The sequence below is a fragment of the Mytilus edulis genome, chromosome 6, assembly GCF_963676685.1.
Source record: "Mytilus edulis chromosome 6, xbMytEdul2.2, whole genome shotgun sequence".
NCBI lineage: Eukaryota > Metazoa > Mollusca > Bivalvia > Mytilida > Mytilidae > Mytilus > Mytilus edulis.
In genome coordinates, this window is record NC_092349.1 from 84,017,903 (window position 1) to 84,039,413 (window position 21,511).

Consider the following 21,511-nt stretch of genomic DNA (forward strand, 5'->3'; position numbering starts at 1 on the left):
TTGTTGTATATCAATGAACTCATAAAATTATATACTTTAAGCCTTCAAAGTATACCAATAAACTCGCAAAATCACAAAATCTTTATTTTATATTTTACTGTTAATTTATTTGTTCTTGTTCGACTATATATATACCTAGTGGTATACCTTCTATATACATTTCATGCATATTTACAAGAGTTAATCGAGATGTCATGCTATGCAAATAGTAAATAAAGGCAACAGTAGTATACCGCTGTTCAAAACTCATAAATCCATGGACAAAAAACAAAATCGGGGTAACAAACTAAAACTGAGGGAAACGCATTAAATTTAACATGTATAAGAGGAGAACAACGACACAACATTAAAATGTAACACACACACATACAAACAGAAACGGACTAAGCATTAGACAAAATCCTATTAGAATAACAAATATAACATCAAAACCAAACACATGAATTTGGGATAGATAAGTACCGTGAAACATCTTATAGTAATGCGAAATCACTTTCAAAAATAAGGGAAAACAAGCGACACAACAGAAACACAACGTTAAAATGTAACACACACAAAAACGAACTATAATATAATAATTGCCATATTCCTGACTTGGTACAGGACATTTTTTAAAGGAAAAAAGGAAAAAAATGGAGGGTTGAACCTGGTTTTGTGGCATGCCAAACCTCCCTCTTTTATGGCATTGTGAAATGTAACATTAAAATGACAACACAACATTACATGACTACAATATAAATAAATTGGAGAACACAATTGACAAAGAAACACATGAATAATAGCTATTAAAAGGCAACAAGTTTAAATTTTTTAATACGCCAGAAGTGCTGTTTCATTAAATTTCAATCATTAGGAAACTATTTGATACTAAAGAAAATTAGTTTGGAATATTCAGACTGAATTTTATCTTTAACTAAAATGGATATAGCTTTGTGTATTCTTTTTAATGCCTTTTGTATTATATTACTGAAGTATCAGTAAACTCAGTGTTAAGTGTCAATTTTTGCAAAATATATTATTTATGCACACATAGAACTTGTCCAGTTATCATTCAATCTGAATCTTATTTCGTTTGTCTACTATTGCTACAAAATGGACAGTTGTGTGATGTCTAATAATGCAATAGAGTGTATGTAATAACAATGACGTATTTGGGCTTTTGTTAAAAAATGATCTAATGATGCTATGAACGACATTTCTCCATTATAATCATAATGGCTTATTGTTTCAACTAGATTTATATACCACAAATGACAGGAATAACATTCGTACAAACACCTAAATCAGTCACACATGTGTCATACAAAAACAACATCATGGACTTTGATCACTTTATATTACATTAAAGGATATGGGTAATGTATTATGTTAGTACGTCCTTTATCACACACAAACCATCATATTATATGGTCATGGTATAGAGTACTAATATAACCAGTAATACTAAATGGTGTCAACATGTACTTTTGACATATACTTCAGGCAAATATTGTAATTCCAAGTCCAAGTGGAAGAGTACAGTATAAAAATAAGATGTAGTATTATTGACAAGGAGAAAACTCTCCACAAAAGAATAAATGACACAGTATTTAACAGCTAAAAGTTATCATACGGCCTTCAACAATGAGCAAAGTCCATATCGCATAATCAGCTATTAAAGGCCTCAAATATCAAATGTAAAACAATTTAAACGAGAAAACTAATCTACAAAACAAACCCCGAAAGACAAATATGTAACACATTATCAAACGATAACCCAGGAATTACAGGCCCCTGACTTGGGACATCACATATATACAAAGTGTGACGGGGTTACAATACAATGCATGTTATAAGTTATATATCCTAGGTAATATATTTCATGATTGAAATCTGCAACAATAAGTTCTACTTCTACCACCATCACTGCTGACACATCTAAAACTAATTATGATATGTTGAATTTAAATATTTGGAATATATCCTTCATTTATCATCCATTTAACTGTTTAGAAATGGAATTTAGAGATTGACATTGTCCGCTGGTGAGATAAAATTCTCATTATTCAAAACCGATGAATAATAATGTAGGTTTAACATGTTCAGTGACAAGGTTTACTGGATTCTCATTTCTAACTTTATTCACATTTTACCTCGAATATGATAAAATTGTTCCGAGAAACATCGACTGCAATCTCACGAGAATATTATAATTATGCACCCTACCCTAAACTAGGAATCTATTTTCTTTATTTTAGAAATAGAAAAAAGTTAACATTTATTTTGATGACAGAATGGTCAAAACTTAGATAAATACACCATTTCTATTGATCTGTTCACATATTTGTTTTATTAAGTTAAAAAAAAGACTTTTTTTTATATAAATTAGGCCGTTAGTTTTCTACTTTGAATTGTTTTACATTGTCATATTTGGGCCTTTTATAGCTTACTATGCGGTATGGGCTTTGCTCAGTATTGAAGGCCGTACGGTGACCTATAGTTGTTAATGTCTGTGTCATTTTGGTCTCTTGTGGACAGCTGTCTGATTGGCAATCATACCACATCTTCTTTTTTATATTTAATAAAAAACAAAATGATTTCATAAAATAAAACGGAAACAAACATGATTGTTCTTATTTTTTTTTACAATGCAAAAATACAACGAGGAAATTATTATTGAAGTAAATCGTCACATATATCGTCATTGAGCCGTACTAATAGTTGAGTTTTTCTATTGAATTGATATTAGGATAAGCAAACAACAGCAATGCAGAAACGTTCCAGATCTATTGCTAAATGTATAGGGCTTCTTGCTTATGTCTTTATTGAGACGATCAGGTGCACAACAATGCAGAGAACAGATCCAAATGTGTGTCCAAAATTTGTAAAGTAGGTACAATATTTTTTTTATTAATATAAAGAATACAAGTGGGTACTATTTAAATACATTTTTAATCAAAACCATTTATATCGCCTCTGCTCCAACAAACAAAATGTATGACTGATTTGGTTAAGGACACATATATATATATATACCGAATTTAGTGGAAATGAAACGTTTGTCTGAAATAATATTTATTAGGATACACAAAATGGTAATTAACTATTAAAGACTTTCATCATTTTATTTTAAGAAAATTTAAAAAAAAGTTGCAAGTACTATAGTGATCAAACGTTACCATATATATTCATAGGAGGTGTTTCATATTTAAATAAACGTTTATACATCACAATTTCATCATACAATTCTTCATATCTAACACATGTATAACATTTGCATATTCCTGGCGCGGTATTGTTCATTTATGAGAAACTTGAAATTAATCATACATTGTTAACAGCGCATGCAGTCATTTGTTTTTTGGTTAAACTAAAATAATAATAAAAAAAAAACTGCACTCTATTGAATAGAAGAACCAGAGAACCAGACAGGCAAAATATTCTACATGTTTGACCATGAAATAAATAGAATCTGAACTTATTAACTAGCAGTGTAACAGGCTTTCCCAACAGCAGGGTTAGTTATTCAAAATGAATGCAGCTGTTTAACTATCTCGACAGTCAGATGTCAATTATAGAGTTAAATGTGTTTTGTAACTTTTTTCTTATTATGCTTTTTTTTGTATTTTAATCAGACTTAATGGAACCGAAGTAAAGCTCATATTTGACTGTTGTCCTGATTTCTCTTACCAGAATGGAAAATGTCAAGGTATATTTGTTTAGTAAACTAATCATGATAGTAAACCGTGTTTATACTTCTATTCCTTGTTGAAACTTTTAATCTTTTGTGTTCAGCTAATCAAATTTTAGATACCGTAGTATCTAAAGAAAAAACAATCTTACAATCTTTTTTTCCTGTCTGACGGGAGCGTTATCTTATAAATTTAAAAGAATTTCATTTTAGAACTATTTCTGTTAATCATTATTCATTAATTACAATTTAAATAGTGTTATTTCCTATTTATGTATCCAAACAAAATGTTTCAAGCTAAATTTTTTTTATTTAGTTTATGAATGTGTTTGTCATTGTTTTTGTATGTATATATGTTTGTTGTTATTCAGGGTCTCCTTTTATATTTCAAATTTTGACATGACTATACTTTTAATGATCTAATTTTCAGCATGTCAAGCAGGAACATTTGGTAAGGATTGCTTGCAGCCATGCATTGTTAATTATCATGGGGTTCAGTGCAAACAGATGTGTAACTGTACAGACAATAAGAAATGTGACCCAATTCATGGCTGTATTTGTGCTTCAGGGTTTACTGGATCTAAATGCTCAGATGGTATGTTTATGATTTTAATACAAGGTTGAGATATTCTTGTATAAGCTACGTTAACGTTCATTTGCCGTACTTAGATATGTATGCAACAATCAAGCAGTCGTTTTATATTAAACACACTAATGCTACCTTGATAAAAAATAGCAACAAAAGAATTGAACTCCGAGCAAAATCCCAAAAGGAAAGTCCCTAAGCAAGTAGTAAAATCGAAAGTTAAAACACGTGACACAATTGGATAACAACTGTCATATTCCTGACTTGCTAGTCATTTTCATATGTAGAAAACTGTGGATCAAACCTGATTTTATTAAGTTCATTTATCAGAAATTATTATACATTATCACCACATCAAAAATCTCGTACAAGATGTGTCGTACAATTTGTGCATGTCTGCATTGTCTACTGATCATATGTATTTTGGCATTCAAACTCAATATGTCTACTACAATGTGCAATAGACATATACATACATGTTCAAATTGGTATTGCTTAATTTTTAATTGTCATACGTCTTGTACTCTCTGCTCATCTGAAGTGAATGAATGTTTTATAAGGATATTTTAGCAGACTGTTTTGTTATCACGATATGTTGTTCCTGTTGAAGCGTGTCCATCTGGAACATACGGTCTAAACTGTAAAGAGGAATGTTTCTGCGCAAACGATGCTGAGTGTGATCCTGTGACTGGTGACTGTTTATGTACTGCTGGATGGTATGGAAATCACTGCACAAAGGGTAAATAATCATTTGCTCTGCTTCCATTTTATGAAATTATTTATTCATTGAAATACATGCTTATTGACTAACAGATCAATGTTTAACATTGACTTAAGTATGGATTACAGTGTACAATTTTTTTTATTTGTTTTAATTAGCTGTACTACTTTAAAGTATATACGAGTACTGCCATATCAACCCGTTATGAAGGTTTTTTTGTGTTGATTGTTCCTGTGCTTTGCTTGAATGTTAACTTAAAAAGAATAGTTCGTTAATAGACTTTTGAATTAATCAAACAAACTGTGTATCAATTTAGTAGAACGATATATGTCAAGATATCTTGCAGAATGTCCCATTGGAACATTTGGAACCAATTGCAGTGGAATTTGTAACTGCCCAGATGGTGAGACGTGTGACACTGTAACGGGAAATTGCAATTCACCTAAAGGTATATTGATATATTTATGCCTTCCAAATGTCTTCACTTTGGGAATATTTCTAGAGGTTTTACCTAAAATGTTAGAAAATGTAAATATTACTAAGGAAGGAAATATGAGTGGTAACAGGCAAAGTGTTTATGGTAGTGAATAGTTTACAAGTATTGATAATAAACAAAAATCTGCAAGTAAAACTGGGGATGTACCTAGGTGCACAGTAACATCCACCAATGAAATATTTACGATGCACTCAGGTACCTTAGGACATTCAGTATATGTGGTGTCTATATCACAAAACTATAATAGGGGAAGACAATATAAAATCTGAAACTCAAACAGCATAACATCCATACTTACGACCTCGCCGTCTTGAATCAAGCAGAACACGTTTTAAAGTGTCGTTTTACATAACTTGACCATTGTTCTGTAAAATACTTGATATAATCTATCAGTGATTGAAGTTGTTAGTGTTATGTTTGTGACGTACGGTTTTCGTTCCGATTGCTTCATTTGTCACTATTTAAAAAGATAGCTTTTGACAATGTCAGGAAATCCAGTTTGAATTGTGTTATCGATCAATAACAAAATGAAATGTACTTCGTAAAAGTAAGGACTTTTTTCTGATGATAAAAAACAAGAACATAAACCAGAATGGTTTAATACTAGTAAGCAGTATAATAACTCACTTGATAATCAATCCAATAGACAATTACAGCTTAAGCATAATCAGGATACGACACCATTTTCATTTAAACACTTACATATAAGGTCCAAACATGTAAAAAAGAATAGACACCTGCACATCACAATTTCACAACACAAAAAATCTAAATATTTACGAGATCCTATTGATACAATGAGCAATACATCTATCGTAAGAGGATTTAAAACTAGAGCCATTTTAAATGCGAAGTAGTGTTTATCATTGCACAAGAGTGTACGTTAAATATTGATTTTTGTTTAGGGGTAAAGGAGTAGGTCCGGTAAGAGCCGATTGTGGTCTCAAATTTAAGGTTCATCTATGGAACGATTTTAAACACTTTTTATACAGTTAAATGTCTATTTCAGTTGATTCAATTAGTTTGTGTGAATGTTTTAACTGATTTAGGCCGAGTTCACATCAAACGCTTTGTACAGTAAACATGTTTACATTTAGTTTAATGTAATGTACACTTGTTTCACATTAAATGTGTTCACATCAATACACCTTGTTTAGTTACCTGTACATAAGATTTGTTCACACTTTTCACTACAAATGAATGTGTCATTTAAATATTCATTACGCAGACCGAATGCAAATTTTTCGGACAACTGTTTTAGCAGTTAGAGAACAACCGTTTGACCTCAAAAGGGGGGTGGATTTTTTCCCTTGCTAACATTTGATAAAAGAAATATTCTGGTCGTATGATTAAAAAAAATGGGAATCCAGAGCTTCCCCATAAATAATAGTGTAACATATTGTAAAATAATAAAATTTGAATTCTAGCGCGAAAAAAAATCTGACTTACCCCCCCCCCCCCCCCCCCCGCCCTGTTTTTAAGTTAAGTGGTTGCTCCTTTGTTAAAGCCATTTTGATGATTTGCAGTAGTTAAAAGAGATACTAAAGATTTTTCGATTACGCATAAGAAAACGTAGGCTGCATCAGCATGCTAACAGACGAAGAAAAAGGATTGAGATGTTAAGGAGACTAGTGGGTATAAAAAAATCAGCAAAAAAATAAACATTTGTTTTTTCATTACAAATTTTATTTATTACACTATTAGTTATTACTTTATAATAGGGTACAGAAATCACCTTGACAAATCGACTTGGTTTGGCCACAGATGACTTTAAAAAGTATATATAATTGAAAACTCTCTAAAATATCTCCCTTTGGTGCAAAAATGTCATTTTTTTACGATTAAATTGAAATATCTTTATTAACTCATCGGTGACCTATATTTTTTATTATCGTTTCCGAACAAGCTGTACATAAACTCAATGATAGTAAATGTAAGCGATTTCTGTAATTTAGTTCTTTTTTTATTTCGATATCGCCAATATTTCTCCATTAGTTCAACAGAAAAAAGGACATTAACAAAAATGTATGCTTCTCTCGGAGGCAGATTGTGAGCTTAAATGAACGGTGACCCCATATTTTTATTTTATATTTCTATTAGGTATAAGATAAAGTTTAATCATAGAAAAAAATAGCAAAATCCTATATTAGAAAATAAAGTTGATTTAGACCCGCGAGCCCCCTTAAGAAGCACTAAATTTCTATCTTTTCTGCTTGTTTCTTTTTCTTTTGTTGGTCTTTTTTCTTCAAGGAGTAATTTGCAAAAGTAGGGGGCAATGTTTTTTTTTATATATTTCTAAGTGTATTTTAACGGATCTGAGAAACTAGACAAACAAAATAATTTACCTCACACTTTTTGTAGTGATGCATTTATGAATGAATCGTTGTTAGAGTAAAGAACAGTGGCAAATATTTGTGTGTACGGGAAGACCTTTTCAAATGAATTTTTGTTCGGCAATGATAATGCTATGAGTCTTGGTAAGGGGTTAATAAAGAAACCTTAAGTGGTTTTTATAACTATCAAGAATATACAAATATTTCTGTCGAGAACTTTATTAATAATTGTTATAAATATCAACATGATCAATTTTATTCAAAAATCGTTTCTTCTTTTAAAAAAATATGATAAAGTTGATGTCTTAAATGCCTAGTTTTGTGTACACTTAACCTACACACGGCTTACATTGACTATCGACTGAATGTAGACAAAACATGATTTAAACTTCATGTGAACATTGAGTTTTATCAATAGGAACGTAATTTTGTTTAGTTTACTTGTGAGTTACACTAATACAACACCGAGTTTAGTTCAATGTGAACACGGCCTTAGTTATTAAATACGATTTGATTCAACTTAAATATAAAAAATCTATCAAATATGGCAAAAAATGTCACTTTTCAGATAGTTTTGGTCAAAAATGAAAGTGGCCGCATCCGTGTTCATCCTCAACCTTTATATATGTTATGAATTATCATCATTTCAATATTAAGAATAAACACGAATGCGGCCACTTTCATTTAAGACGGAAACCGTCTAAAATTTAACTAAAAATGCTAAAATTGTGAAGATTGTGAAGATTTCAGTAATTTACTAGGACGTTATGATGCTAGTATCCGATATATGTGTATAGTATTGTCAAAACCAGCCCATATTCAAGTATCAGAAGTTTTCTACTTTCCAATAATTAACTAAAAGTTTACATTTCAACAATTTTGTAAAACTGCTATATTTTGGGGCTAAAAAATGCCTTACTGGACCTACTTCTTTAAAGGAGATTGTCATTTAAATTTATTTTACTCTAACGCTGATAAACAATCACATGCAAGTGAGAGGTTTGGCTTAAAGACATCTCTTTTGTAAATCCATTGATCATTGGAAGCTGAATAAAATTAGTTATGTTTCAGATGAGATGGAAGACCTGAATTCAGAAAAAGACACTGATAAATCAAGCACAGTAATGGTTTACATCATGATGGCTGCTGCTCTTATTGGTCTGGTATGTGTTGTTACAATGATCGTGAAAGTAAAAGAAACCGTATGTCGTCAAGTACAAAAACCAAAGAAGGACATATCAAAACCAAAGTTGAAACGCCGGTTAGCAAAACGAAGGCGATCGTCAGTCCAGACACAAGACGCACAAACTGGATCGTTTATTATTGATTCAGAATTTTCCATGTTTCCACCTCCAAGGGAAGAAGATGTTTATTGCGAAATTGGAGACATTACCACACTAGAACCAATTCGTTATTAATGTCCACATACATATGCAGACGTCATCAATTGACAAATCTTTGTCTCTTGGTCTCCAGCAATAAGTAGTATCAATGGTAATCAAATCATTCTCATTATAATAATTCTACGAACTTTTAATCAACCAAATGTACTTTAAAAATTACATCAATTGTTAAATTCTTTAATTGATAACATTTCCTTTTAATATAGTGTAAATTGTCTATCAAACTAACAGATTGATTCAATAAGGATAGAATAACCATTCCAACAAGTAATATACAAAAATGTTGAGGATAAGTTAGAAGTGTTTTATTGATTACAATTGTTTTACCATTGAGTATGTATTTCTTTCAGCGTTTTGTTAATTTTTTGTTTTTGTATCTTTTTAAAAGGTTTGGTTCATACGCAAGATGCTCCTTTATTTACATTACATTATAATATTTTCAAAAACGGACTATCATCATGTTCAAAAATTGTATTATATTAAATTACAATAAAACATTATGTAGAACAAGGTAGAAAAGCTATGTTCGACATATTTGGAATGATTAAAACGTTGTTTTTTGTGCTATTTTTAAAAGTGAGATAGAAGATGATTTTTATTTTGTTCTATAGTGTAGTACATGAACTGATTGTATTAAAATAATACATTAAAATATCAGTACACGGTATAGTAAAAAAAATACAACAATTTTAATGTCATCAATTTTGTTTTTAAACATATTGCTGATTACTTCAGGTTCGAAGTTGACAGGGAACAATAAGTGTTGTTAATTGATGAAATTTAGATAAAACTATGATTAAATTTATTAAGAAAACCATATACCACAAACATATATAAACAGTTGGTATAAAGATGCGAGACAACTCTCCAATAGAGTCCAAATGACTCAAGCAATTACAAATATGAATAAATAAGACGGGAAAAATTTCATTTATTTGAACTAATCTTCATTTTTGTTTGACACCTCATCACTTTGAATTTTTGATTCAAGGAGTGTTCAAGGATGAACACATACAAGTTCAATTTAAACTACATGATGTGTGGAACGTTCGACTTTTCATGGGTTGTGTTGCATACAATAATATTTTTGTGTAACGTTTTTGAGGACGGATTCCTATGGATTTTTATACTACTGTCATACAGGTGAGAGGTTAAGTTAGCTATACAACCAGGTGTAATCCATCATTTTCTACTTAAGAAAATGCCTGTACTAAGTCCAGAACATGACAGTTATTGGCGATTTGTTTGATGTGTTTGATTTTGCAATTATATAAGGGATTTATGTTTAGAATTTTCATCAGAGTTCAGTTTTCATTTGTGATTTTACTTTTTGTCGGTTTTCTAGAAGTTTCCTGTCTACAGTTTTCGTGGTAATTACATATTTAGTGACGATTCATTGTACTAAGATATAGAAATATATTAGTATTCGTAGAAGATCTCTTGAGTTTTTGGGTTGACAACTTAATACAAATAAACATCATGCAAATTAGTACACTTATAAGCATTCCATTGGATTTCTTTGGAGTTCAGAAAAGAATTCTAAAGGGAGAAAAGACTATCAAATCTGCCATTCAGATATTTCAACAACTAAGTTGATATTTCTAGTTGTATTACATTTATTGTAAAATTGTATCATAAAAGAGGTCCGACAATACCAAAGCGACATTGAAACGCATACAATGAAAATAAACTGGCAACGCCATGACCTACAAAAAAGAAAAAGACAAACAGAAAAACATAAGTACACAACACGCAACAAAAAAACTGAAACTGAAAAACAAGACACCCACCCTAAACTTGTGGTGATCTTATACAGTGTTATATGCTCCGGAAGGGAAAACAGATTGTGCTCTTCATGTTGCACCCGTTTATATTTACGAATGAATGATTTCAACCTCACAATTTGGAACTCGTGGTTTAATATCTTTCTTTTTATAAATTATGTTACAGTTATTACTGATTTTGTCTTTTGTTGGATACAATGTAAAAGTGATTTCAGGCTGGAAAAAAATCTACGCTGAACGAAAAAAAATGCAAAATTTAACATGGCCGCCGTCATTTTGTTTTTCTCAGTATACTTGTAATGAGATTATGTAATGTACTTATGGTCTTACATACTGATGATAATGGGAAACTTATATACTATTATATAATATTAATCGATTAAGGAAGATAAGTATTGAGATGATTTATTTCCGTAGCAATAACCATTTTTATAAAAGGCAATACGTGTCTGTCATTGATATATATAGAGCACTTTTGTTTTATGACAAAACTTTTACATATTATTTGTGTGTATCTCAAAATTAGTTCATTTGACCACTTTATAAAAGTTGAATTAAACCTTTCCTCTCACTTGAGATGAAACATCTCAGTACTACTAGGAACTAATGAACTAGGTAAAATGTGTGGTACAACGTATTAGCATCTACTAATTGTGAAAGGGGAATCTTGAATGTTCATTTGAGCATCTTTTATGTCCATAGTTTAATCAAATTTTATCATTTAAACATGTTATATTACAATCGTCGAGAATACACCATCATTTAAAAGTTTTATTCTTCTTGAATTGTTTGATTGACTCATAAGATTTTAAAGAAAACTATGTCTTTCATAATCACTTTCTAAATGGTATCATATGCGCACTATTAATATGTGTCATAAATGTATATTATTCGTGTTTTGTGTTTTGTCTATGGGAACAAGCACACCTTTTAAGGTGTAAAAAACCAACTTTTCTAAACCAACCATAAGTGTTAAAATCTATTGAATGAAAACGCGCGTAAACATGTGCCTCTGAAATTAACTTCATTTTTACGCTTTTGACAATTAAATTTGAAAGTTAATAGAATAACAGAATATAGTAAAGGCAAGACTGCAAACAGTTGAGAAAAAAAACTAAAATCAACATTTTTTCTGCATATTCTTTTTTTACTGTACATACAAATGTTTAAAAGTTATGTAAAATAATTTAGAATTGGAACACACAATCGGTATATAGTACATACACAATGAAATGATAAAAAACACACTAAAAAGTATTTCAATGACCGGATATATTGTTTTAACAATGTTATAGGACAATGAGGAAATAATGATATGAACGATTTGTAGTATATTAACACAGCTCGTTACATGTTTGCAAGAGTGCCGACAGATCTAACGACAACAAAGCAGCTTCGAAACATCAATAATGTAGAGAGTGTTTAGGGTCATAATGTACAGTTATTTGTTATTTATCTTTGCTTATGTTGGTAGAATCATTAATTTGAAGATTGGAGATCCAAATGTTTGTGCAAAGCCAGTGAAGATAAGGTACGTCTGTCATGAAATTCGCGTAAAAGAAAACAGTTACTTTTCAAAAACATTAAATCTTTATCAAGTATTTTATTTTTATAACCACCAATGGTTTTGGTTTGCATAATTTTTGCCTCTCAGAGTTCATAGTTAAGATCTTTTGAATACAAATTTCGAAACCTGACACCTGTCTGTACTAGGTTGCATAAAGTGTTTGTGGTAATTATCGTATATCATGCGCTACAAATAAACTTTGTTAAAAAGTTCCAGCATTATAAATGTGAACGAAAACTAGCATTTCGTCAACAAAACTCACCAATTACGCGCAAAACCTTAAAAAGTGCAAAATAAAAATTTGAGATGTTATGCCGAATACGAATACACAAACTTGTAATGATGTGTTCAATAATGCTTAATTTCAAGTGTATTTTTGTTTTCTTTTTAGTAATCTATCTGTTACCCAAAAGGAATTAGATATAGAGTGTTGTCCGAACTATATTTACCAGAATAGAAAATGTGAAGGTAACATTGCCTTGTTGCATACATAACTTATATATTTCATTGTGTGTTTGTTATCGTATGAATAGATCTATAGTTTAAATGATTTGTATATGACAACGAGAAAACAAAATAAAACAAATTTAGAAGTTAAAAACAATAATCGACAGATGAAATAAGATTTCGAAATAATTATATAGTTCAGAAAGATAAAAGACATTATGTAACATTCTATGTTATTTAAGTGATATACTGAAATTGAAAATGACAAATGTACAACTTATAAAATCTTTTGAAATCATGGCTAAATTTTATATAATTTTCGATAAAATACTATTTGCCAGTTTTTCGAAAAGTGTCTAATATAAAAGACTAAACTGAGGGATTTTCTCGTTGCGTTGAAGACCCATTGGTGGCCTTCGACTGTTTACTGCTCTTTGGTCGGGTTGTTGTCTCTTTTTCCCATTTCCATTTTCAATTTCAATGATATCTAAATATTGCTTATGCTTTACAATGTAACGATTTAAGTGTTTTCGTTTGACCCTTTTTGTTTTATTTTTCACTTTTGATTTTTTTTTTTATGTATCTGAGTATTATATGTTTAAAATGATAAGACATATATTTTTGCAGCATGCCCGTCAGGAAAATTTGGTCAAGATTGTTTAATGCCATGTTTGACTAATTACTATGGTGTGCAGTGCAAACATATGTGCAACTGTACTGGTAACACAACATGTGATCCAATTAATGGTTGCGTCTGTTTTGAAGGATTCACAGGAAAGCATTGCACAGATGGTATGCAAATGTTTTAAACTACTAGTATAATGAATCTACACTTCCTAACACAAATATTGAATTCTATTAGGGTATTCTAACATGACGCCCGTCAAACGCTTTGAGTACACACCCGTGGTAAAATATGAATATATTGCATTGGCTGTTCCGATCGTACTCCCACGTCATATGTTTTTTTATGAATGAAGTACCCGATGTCATAGAATAATGACGTAATAATTTAAGCATTTTACGGGAAATTACACGATTCTGATACTGAAAATCATCACAACAAGGAAACGTAAACAAACGATGCTAAAATGTGGTATTGGCCCATTTTTGTTATACATAGAAGACATATACATGTAAGTAAATTATCATTAAAATTCATCCAAATTTATCTAAATACGTTATAGTAAATAGTTTGAGCATGTCACTAATTCTGTTTGCTCCGTTCTTTTACGCCAATCTAAAAGTGCGTTAATGTATTGGAACGGCAAATATTTGCCTCCACTTAGAGCGCTTCGATCCAAAAGAATTGCCGTATTTGTCCTATTAGAATCGAAAAAATTCATGGGGGCTTGAATATATCTAGATTTTACCACGGGTTGTCCCTTCATGCCGATATTTTACCCCCCGCTAATTAAATCAAACTGATAGGCGATAAGTGTGATATGAATGACAAATGAATAAACCTTTAGCCACGTTACCTACATATTATAACGCAATCATAGGTTTGAACGTAGTTTTCAATTTACACTTGTTTATATTTTTTCGTTTGGGCTTGTATCATATTTTCCCTCCGATTTATATGATCCGTTCATCCTATATTGACTCTTTAAAAAAAAAATCAAGAGTCTGTCTAAAATTGATGGTAAATTATGTGGCCTTCCAAATACCGTTTCGATCCCTAACATCACTGAAGACATCGAAATCCGGATCTGGTGTACTAAAAATATTGACACCACATGTTTGTGGCATAACATCTTGGCCACAAGTTTATTGTTTTCTGTTTAGTATTAATTGATATTAAGATCCATTTTGTTACATCTTGTGATCAATTTAATTTGGCAATCGCCAATGGCAGTCAGCAGGGTTATAGAACATCAGTTGTTCGACCTGTTAGTCAAATGCGTTTTGTTTAAATATACTTTTTCACTTTTTTGGTCTTTTGGAAAATGTTGTTTGTGCAGTATTTAGACCCTTCTACAAAGAAATTTGTTTTACATACACACGTAAAAATATTGCGGTTTTTATCCAACGCAATCATAGGTTTGAACGAAGTTTTCAATTTAGACTTGTTTATATTTTTTCGTTTGGGCTTGTTTCATATTTTCCCTCCGATTTATATGATCCGTTCATCCTATATTGACTCTTTTAAAAACAATCAAGAGTCTGTCTAAAATTAAGAGTAAATTATATGGCCTTCCAAATACCGTTTCGAACCCTAACATCACAGAAGAGGCATTTATTGTCGAAATCCGGATCTGGTGTACTAAAAATATTGACACCTCATGTTTGTAGCATAACATCTTGGCCACAAGTTTATTGTTTTCTGTTTAGTATTAAATTTATATTAAGATCCATTTTGTTACATCTTGTGATCAATTTTATTTGCAATCTCCAATGGCAGTCAGCAGGGTTATAGAACATCAGTTGTTCGACCTGTTAGTCAAATGCGTTTTGTTTTAATATACTTTTTTACTTTTTTGGTCTTTTGGAAAATGTTGTTTGTGCTGTATTTATACCCTTCTATAACGAAATTTGTTTTACATGCACACATATAAAAATTGCGGTTTTTATCCAACGCAATCATAGGTTTTAACGTAGTTTTCTATTTAGACTTGTTGATTTATATATATCACTTGACAACAAACGTCGATAGCATGATTACACGTGAAAAAACTTTGAAAATAGCAATTAAATTGAATTATTTGAATTCTCTTTAATATAAAATACATATGCACTGCTTGATTTCTACTTCATGATCTTATCTCCATGAGTTAAGATTAATAAAAATAACATCGTTTTTTTGTTTGATGACATTCGTCGACTTGACCAATAATTTGTTGTTAAACGTAGAACGAGAACTTTTCAAATGCAATAAGTTTAAGTTGCAGTTGATACGTTTGAGAAGGCACGATATGAAAACGCTATGTACGAAGCAGATACTTAAAATTTAGCTTTTTGGTTTTTATATATTGTAAAACTGTATCACAAATCTTGTTAAACGGTTCTGTAAAGGTTTGCCTGTTTCTATTATGCTATTTTATCTATCTTAAGTACGAGGATTTACATCATCTTACATATTGTCATACTATTTGTATATTTTTTATTCATAAACAGTGTGAATTATTTTATTTAAGCATGTTCATCTGGAAGATACGGTGTGAACTGCGGGAAGGAATGTTTTTGCGCACAAAACGCAAAGTGTGATCCGGTAACTGGGATGTGCCTGTGTCCTGCGGGATGGTTCGGAAATCACTGCACAAAGGGTAAATTGACAACAATTTAAACATGTATTCCCTTGTTCAAAGATATACTAATTATAGCATGATTTACCTGCATTCAAAAAATTAAGTCACGCAACATTTACAAAGTCTCATTATTAGTCGAGCACTGAATGTATAGTATACCAATACAAAAATAATAACAGTCATTATCGTATGACTCCAAAACTTATGAGTTGTATTGACTGAGATCCATATTAACTTTTGTTCGATATAAAGTCATGAATACATTAACATATTTATAGTAAAATATGACAAGTACTTATGGAATGAGATCACGGAAACTTTTGTTAATGACTTGTGAACACTTATTTAAAAAACGAATGAAAGTCACGTCTGTATATTACTATCAATTTTATTATTTTAAAAAGAATAATTTTACTCAAGGAAATTAATCAGTGTACAATAAAGGCAACAGTAGTATAGCGCTGTTCGAAATTCATAAATCGATTGAAAGAAAAAAACAAATCCGGGTTACAAACTAAAACTGAGGGAAACGCATCAAATATAAGAACTACGACACAACATAAAAATGTAAAACACACAGTAACGAACTTTATTATAACAATTATCATTTTCCTGACTTTGATCATCAAAGTACTGTATTAACTGTTTTAAAAGAAATTCATTATATGTGATCAGAATATCTTGTAGAATGCAAATCTGGAAAATTTGGAAAGGATTGCAATGAAACTTGTGACTGCTCAGATGAAGAAACATGTGACGTCAAAACTGGTCAGTGCAGTAAGTTGACGTCCTATTCTAGTAGAAGACAAGGTTATACACCAAGGTTCTGATATATATTTATTGTAATAGCACATCTACTTGCTATTTCCTCAACTGGAAAGTTTTAAAAAATCGTATTAACCTATTAATCAACAATACCGGAAAACGGAGAGACACATACTGAAAGCTAGGGGAACCTTTGAAATCCAGCTAATTATTTTGTTCAGAATGATTCGGAGCTTTTTGTTTTTTTTTTGTTTTCGTTAATTCATTTACAGAAGATCCAATTTGACATGAAAGCTACTTTTCATATTAAAGTCGTTTTAACCCTAACCCTAGTCGCAAAACTCTCAAAAATAGATAACTCGCGAAAAATTAAGTTAGTTAACTGTATTGGTTTTATAATGTTTGTTTATTTTAATTTTTAATGATATTGTTGTTCTTCACATATATAATCTTTGGTACCTTGATAGTTTGAATATCTAAAATGTAACCAGAATATTCCAAAAAAAAATGTGGTGTAGTTTGCCATCGAATCCAAAGTTATTATAAAAAAGAAATTTTCAAAAATAATAGTAAGGATACTCATCATGCTCATAACGTAGACCAACGTGTGCTAATTTTGTCAAAAAATAAAGAAAAGATAAGTCATTTGCCGGATAAAGCTAAAATATACAGGCACACTACAACTAATGGAATAAAATTCGAGAATAAAGACCACAATGTTTTACAAGCAAATACTGCGTTCAATCCTTGACATGATTGGACCACAGATGATACCATTATAAAGTCGTTGTGGTTAATGTTAACAACAAAGGAAGACTTTGGATTATAAATGTTTTTGATATAAGGGGCAAATTAAAGTAAAAAGATTACTATTCAGGGTTTAAGGTATAGTTGTATCCTACTTAGGCTTTGAAGGACATGTTCATCGTTTTGTCTCAAATTCTCATATTTGATTTATAACAATAGACAAAATTAAAACAATATGTTACAAAAAAGTGGGAGTTTAAATAAGAAATGTTTTGGATATAAGGGGTAAACTGAAGTAAAAAGATTACTACTCCACGTTTAAGGTATAGTTGTATCTTATTTAGGCTTTGAAGGGCATGTTCACTGTTTTGTATCAAATTCTTATATTTGATTTATAACTGAATAAAAAAATGATACAACAAAGGAAAAGTTTAAATTATAAATGTTTTGGATATTAGGAGCAAATTTAAGTAAATAACGAACAACTCAACGTTAAATGTATAATTGTATCTTAATAAGCCTTTAAAGGGCTTTTTTTATAATTGTTGAAAAAAATCGAAAAAAATAAATATTAGGGCATGAGTCAATGATTTGTAGTTTCGCTTTGTGTATTTAAGTTGAAACTTTTCATCATATAAACTATCTCGTTGACCTCTAATGACCTCCGGTGGTCATATTAGCGATATAAACATAAATATAGGTAGGGATATGAATAGATTTAGCGAACTCGTGCAATTGAATTTTTCTAGATCCGTTTAATTTCATGTTATAGATTAAAAATATATGTCAATCATCGTTTTTACCTGTATAAGAGTGATTGTTGTGGATCGAATCAGTCAATCAAATGATTTGCCTAAGTTTCACTTTCAATGTTGATTTTTTTCCCTTTACATATCTCAACACGGACAACTCATATGATATCTTTCTGTAGCTAGTGTCTTTGCTTATTTTGACAAAATTAACAATGCTTGCTGCATAAACGAATTAATATTTCACTTTTTCACTTTACATTTACGATTGAACAAAACAATATATCTCGTAGCTAGTGTCCCTTGTTTAATGGTACAAATCTAAGAAAAACACCTGGAAAATATCCGACATACACATTGTACACATTTAAAAAGGTATCGTGTTTAGAAATTGATCTACAAATAAATGTTGATTTTAATACTTTTGAACTTTCAGGCGAACGAGTAAATCTAAATGCAGACCCAGAAATAAATGAATCAAAAAGTACAGTTACGATTTACATAATGATGGCTGCTGCTGTTATTGGTTTGGTCTGTGTTGTAACGATGATCTTGAAAGCTAAAGAAGCGCTATGTCGTATGGTACAGAAACAAAAATCAGATTCTACAAAACTAAAGATTAAACGACGAAAGGATCATCGAAGACCATCAAACCACAATGAAAACTCTCAGACAGTGTCTTTTACAGCAGAAACAGAAATGTCAGCGTTGGAACCTTCATTTGAAGAAGACCTGTATTGTGAAATTCAAGACACCAATGCTACAGAACCGGTCGGTATTAATGCCAAAATGAGTCTACGAAGTTTTAGTCAAAATTGAAAAATGACTATGACATCAGTGCAATCATGAAATTGTAAAATATATGGACAAATAGAATTGGACAAGGCTAAACAAATTAAGAGGAGGATTCCTCCATCGTATGAAAGCTTACAGTGGTGTCATTTCCCGTTCGTTCTTATTTAATCTTGATAACATTAATTCTTCTTAAATTGCTTTATAGTAGGTGTTATTGAAGATACAAAAAACTGTTTTTATTGATTCTGTTCTCATTGCTGCTGCTTAAACTCATAAATCCATAGTTTGTCAAAGTATACTAGTAAGTTAATGTATATGTTTAAAAATGCTGAAGGTATATACCATGGATCACACAACATGGATGTATAAAAAATAGGTCGACAATCGGCCTTCAGAACAAATTATACCCAAAACCTTATGGTATAAATAAAAATGAAAAAGTACTTACTAGGTGCAAAATTGTGTTAGTATTTAAAGTCTTACATATATATTTCATAGACTATCAACTATTATATTTGGTTCTGTTATTGCTCATCTCGGGTTACGAACTAACAATAATTGTCCCATGCATATATGTAAATTATATATTATAATTATTCCAACAGGGAATTTTTAAATCGCAAGTACTTTAAATAAATAGCATAGTTATATTTTTCTTTTTTGAGTTCTTGAATGAGGAGGTTAATTGTTTATCTGAGCTGCAATTTAAACCTTTATATGATAACTGTACATTTTTATTTTTTTATACTCCATCTTTGATATACCGATTTATGTTTTCCCAGAAATGATTTTAATTTTTTGTGAATGCTCAAGTTTAAGTATGATATTCAATTGAATGTACATAATGTTTCACGTTTAAGTATTATGTACAACTACATAATTGATATTGTATGCGTAACACTGAATAAATGATTCTATAAAATGAGATAAATCGTAATAAAACTAATACACATTTATTTATCATAAGTTATATCGTCGCTTTATTTTGCATTATCCTTTCTACATAATTGTTATGGAACGAAGCCAACAACTAAGTTTATATAGTAGAATTGATATTAAGACGTTTGTTATGGATTCCAAGTATGCAAAGTTGCCTTTTAGAAAAGCTGAAACCATGAACACAAAATGTATATGAGAATATCTACGTAATAAATCGATACAGAATATAATGCACTACACAAGTCTAAAAGTCTGAAAAGACCAGTTTTTGTCTTGATTTGCATGACCTTTTACTCGACATTCTCCAAAAGTATGACTTGTGTCTTAATTTTTCTTGACAAATTCTCATTTATATCAAGTTTGTATGAAAATTACTTGACATATTCTTGACATTCTGAATATGGTCTTAAAATTTCTTGACAAATTCTTGACATTTAAATACTGTCTTGAAATTTCTCAACATGTTCTCGACATTCTTATTTTTTCTCAGTATGTCTTGACATATTCTGAACATTTTGAATTGTGTCTTAGATTTACTTGACAGTTCTGAGTTTAAATCTAATGTTTAAAATAATTTAAATTTGGATGTGTTGATATAAAACAATTTAAAATTGAGTTTTTAAATAATTACAAATTTTGATTCCTAAATTTTATAAATTAAATGATTAAAACCAATCATACTGTAGACATATTTCATTCTACATTCATAATATTAAATGTTTATATGGTAAAAAATTATTGTACCAAAATGTGGTTTTTACATTAATAGCAAATTATGATGATATACAAATCATTCATTTAACAGAAGAAATATTGTGTAATGTCATCTGTTGGAATATATTTTAAGTATTACACATGTACAGGATGTTCCCCATAAAATTAAGATATTCCACACCCCCAGAATACACGCAACTGTCAAGTAGAAATTACTGCTTTACCTGTAATAAGCCATACAAATTATCAATTGACCGACCATGCCACTACAATTTAAAAAGTTTGCTCATAGACGAAAAAGGAAATCATCATTTTGATGAAAAAAAATGAATTGAAAATTGAATATTTCCCAAAGATTAAAAGAAAAGTATTATCTACCCAAGGAATAATAAAAAAATGTATTTTTAATGGGTTCATTTTCTATAAAAATCATTGGAAATCATTGAAATGGATCCCAAACAGACATGCATAATATAGATCTTAACATTTTTTTTCTTTTTCGGAAGGTCAGTTATCAAAAATATTTATTTTTGTTAAAAATTTATAA

General features: G+C 30.3%; 2 protein-coding genes across 2 annotated transcripts; both read left to right on the plus strand.

Moving 5' to 3' along the window:
- The first annotated feature begins 2,702 nt into the window (after positions 1-2,702).
- LOC139528700 (multiple epidermal growth factor-like domains protein 11) lies at positions 2,703-9,902 on the plus strand. Its single transcript, XM_071324825.1, has 6 exons — positions 2,703-2,868; positions 3,615-3,688; positions 4,101-4,265; positions 4,867-4,995; positions 5,324-5,425; positions 8,878-9,902. The coding sequence occupies exons 1-6, from the start codon at positions 2,747-2,749 to the stop codon at positions 9,222-9,224; spliced, it is 939 nt and encodes a 312-aa protein (XP_071180926.1). The 5' UTR covers positions 2,703-2,746; the 3' UTR covers positions 9,225-9,902.
- A 2,365-nt stretch (positions 9,903-12,267) lies between these two features.
- Positions 12,268-20,277, plus strand: LOC139528701 (multiple epidermal growth factor-like domains protein 10). Its single transcript, XM_071324826.1, has 6 exons — positions 12,268-12,524; positions 12,952-13,028; positions 13,635-13,799; positions 16,145-16,273; positions 16,943-17,032; positions 18,953-20,277. The coding sequence occupies exons 1-6, from the start codon at positions 12,427-12,429 to the stop codon at positions 19,333-19,335; spliced, it is 942 nt and encodes a 313-aa protein (XP_071180927.1). The 5' UTR covers positions 12,268-12,426; the 3' UTR covers positions 19,336-20,277.
- The last annotated feature ends 1,234 nt before the right edge of the window (positions 20,278-21,511 follow it).